The sequence below is a fragment of the Mastigoproctus giganteus genome, chromosome 2 (genome assembly GCF_048544385.1).
Source record: "Mastigoproctus giganteus isolate SK-2022 chromosome 2, ASM4854438v1, whole genome shotgun sequence".
In the NCBI taxonomy this organism is placed as follows: Eukaryota; Metazoa; Arthropoda; class Arachnida; order Uropygi; family Thelyphonidae; genus Mastigoproctus; species Mastigoproctus giganteus.
This window is the reverse complement of record NC_143576.1, coordinates 227,712,614-227,714,836: the sequence shown is the minus strand read 5'-3', so window position 1 is coordinate 227,714,836 and position 2,223 is coordinate 227,712,614. Positions and strand designations below refer to the sequence as shown.

General features: G+C 38.6%; 1 protein-coding gene across 1 annotated transcript; it reads left to right on the top strand.

Annotated features, from left to right (window-relative positions):
* The first annotated feature begins 1,182 nt into the window (after positions 1–1,182).
* LOC150090208 (uncharacterized) lies at positions 1,183–2,223 on the top strand. The gene has a single exon (XM_090390202.1). It carries the CDS (start codon positions 1,183–1,185, stop codon positions 2,221–2,223), a length of 1,041 nt encoding a protein of 346 aa, XP_090246328.1.

The window sequence follows — 2,223 nt, the reverse complement described above, 5'->3', positions numbered from 1 at the left end:
TGTGTGTGTGAGAGAGATGTAGCTAAGGCCATGAGGTGTCAATAAATCGGATCTGGATACTGAGCGTGGTTTCAACAATTGTTTTTTCGCACGGTGAGGAGAAAGCCTGAGTTTGGATCCCGTCCAGACGGGAAGAACTTTTATAGTAACTGGCAATATATCCCAAACAAAAGGGAGTGTCCACAGAATATGAAAAAGACTACGGACCATACAGTGGAAAGCGATGGTGCCTTACGATCTTCGAACATGACTGCTTATGGGCGCACAGAAAACAAGTATCTTTTGCAATGCCAGTGTTGCAAATGTCTTTGTATGCCTCACTACTGTGAGGCATACAAAGACAGTAATGACAAGTATATCCAACACTGGAAGGCAGGCCGAAACAGTAACTATACGAACAAACTACTAGCTTATATCCGGGACTATACAATTACAATTTTCCAGAATTGCATAGTCCAACGGACATATCACTGTGAGAGAAATAACAGCCCAGTTCATCCCATCATTATGAGATGCCTTTGCTCCAGTATGATGATACACCATGCCACTGTGTTTAAATTTTGTCGGACTGATTCATGAAATATAATAAGGACTTTCTTCTTCTCGGTGACTCCCACAGTTACTGAAACCCAACCTCAAAGGGTTATCCGATATCGGAAACCACGATGACCACTGTATAGGAATCACAAGACGTTGTTCGTTATGTATAGGCCATTTTGCCAAAAAAAATTACCAGATGTTGGTGGACCTCATGCCAAGATGAATCATTTCTGTACTGCAGACAACGGAGTCCTACATTTAGATGAGTTCATGATTAATGGACATTGAAGGTACTTATTATAACTATATTAATGTTTTGTAACCTACTATGACAAAAGATATTTTTCTGTTGGGAATAAATATGTGGGACTTTTTCAGGTGTGATTTATGTTTTTAGATTTTATTTTAAAATCTAAAATATGGAATTTATTTTCAAATGACTCTTCACATTTGAGCAGGAGGGTCTGTAGTTAATAAAATATGCTGATGGAAACGTTAGGGAGCAATCAAGCCGTAAATATTTAAGGTTTACAACTCTTAAGGCTCAATTGTTGATTATAGAACTGTTGATTAACAACGTAACACTGGATAAATTATAACAATCAACTTCAAGTACCATTAAAATATGTAATACTTTTTAAAATGCAAATGGACCAGCTACCAAAAAGCAAAGTTCCGTTCAAAAATTTAAAAGCCGAGATTTACTCAGCCGTTGATGAACTTCTAAATTCTTCAGAAGAGAAAAATCGATCTCCAAGACGTACCGATGAAGAAAATATCCAAGCAGCTATAAATTTATATTACAAAGGAGAGTCAGAAAATAAAATTAAATGTGACGAATCGGAATGTGAATTTTGGTTTTACTCTCTTGCCAAAGCGTGCTTTTGGAAAAACATTGATAATCCGAGTCTCCTACGGGAAATTATTATATGTCTATACCGTTGCGATCGCTTCCAAGGAATCGTCGACCAAGAGTTACTTTATCCTGATGAGATACATCCATTATGGACATGGCCTGGGAAGGACGAACCCAGTTCTAGATCAATACAGGAATCCCCGGTGTCCTATTTTAATCGTGCTGCCAATGCCAACAGATTAATATTCAATTTCGAACAACGATTTGCTGATGTAATCTGTGAGCGTATGCCTGGCTTCTTCATGTTTAGCTTCGGTCCTCGTAAGCCTAAACTAGTGCTATTATTCTTGAGGCTTGGATGCAAACCAAATCCAATCAGATTTACCCGTGATTTCTTAAGTTTAGAAAGTTATTACTCGTATCATATTTTGAAATGCATGGAGCTGATCATACTTAGTGAAGGTAACGATCCTGAGGAAGAAGTGAGGAACCATTTCCACGGAAGAACCAAGTGTGCCCAATATTTCCTCCGTGTTGCCCCTCAGTTAGGAATCGAAACTTTACAAAATGTAATCAGTCGCTCTTTTTATGATTTATGGCGGTACCGAAGACCCGGTTGGGATTTCTCTGCTATTAATGTTCTTGACAAGACATTGAAATGGACCCCAATGGTGAAACAGCGATATCTTAATCCATGCAGGCTGCTTCATCAATCTAGGTGTGTCATCAGACGTATTCTTCTTGAAAACTGGCAGATTCCAGACGGTATCCAAAGACTTGAACTCTCTCCAAAGCTTCGCAGATATATCGATCTTCAAGAGGATTAA

Bases quoted from the DNA above. Each gene is read 5' to 3' on its own strand.
- LOC150090208 (XM_090390202.1), top strand. From the start codon at position 1,183: ATGCAAATGGACCAGCTACCAAAAAGCAAAGTTCCGTTCAAAAATTTA.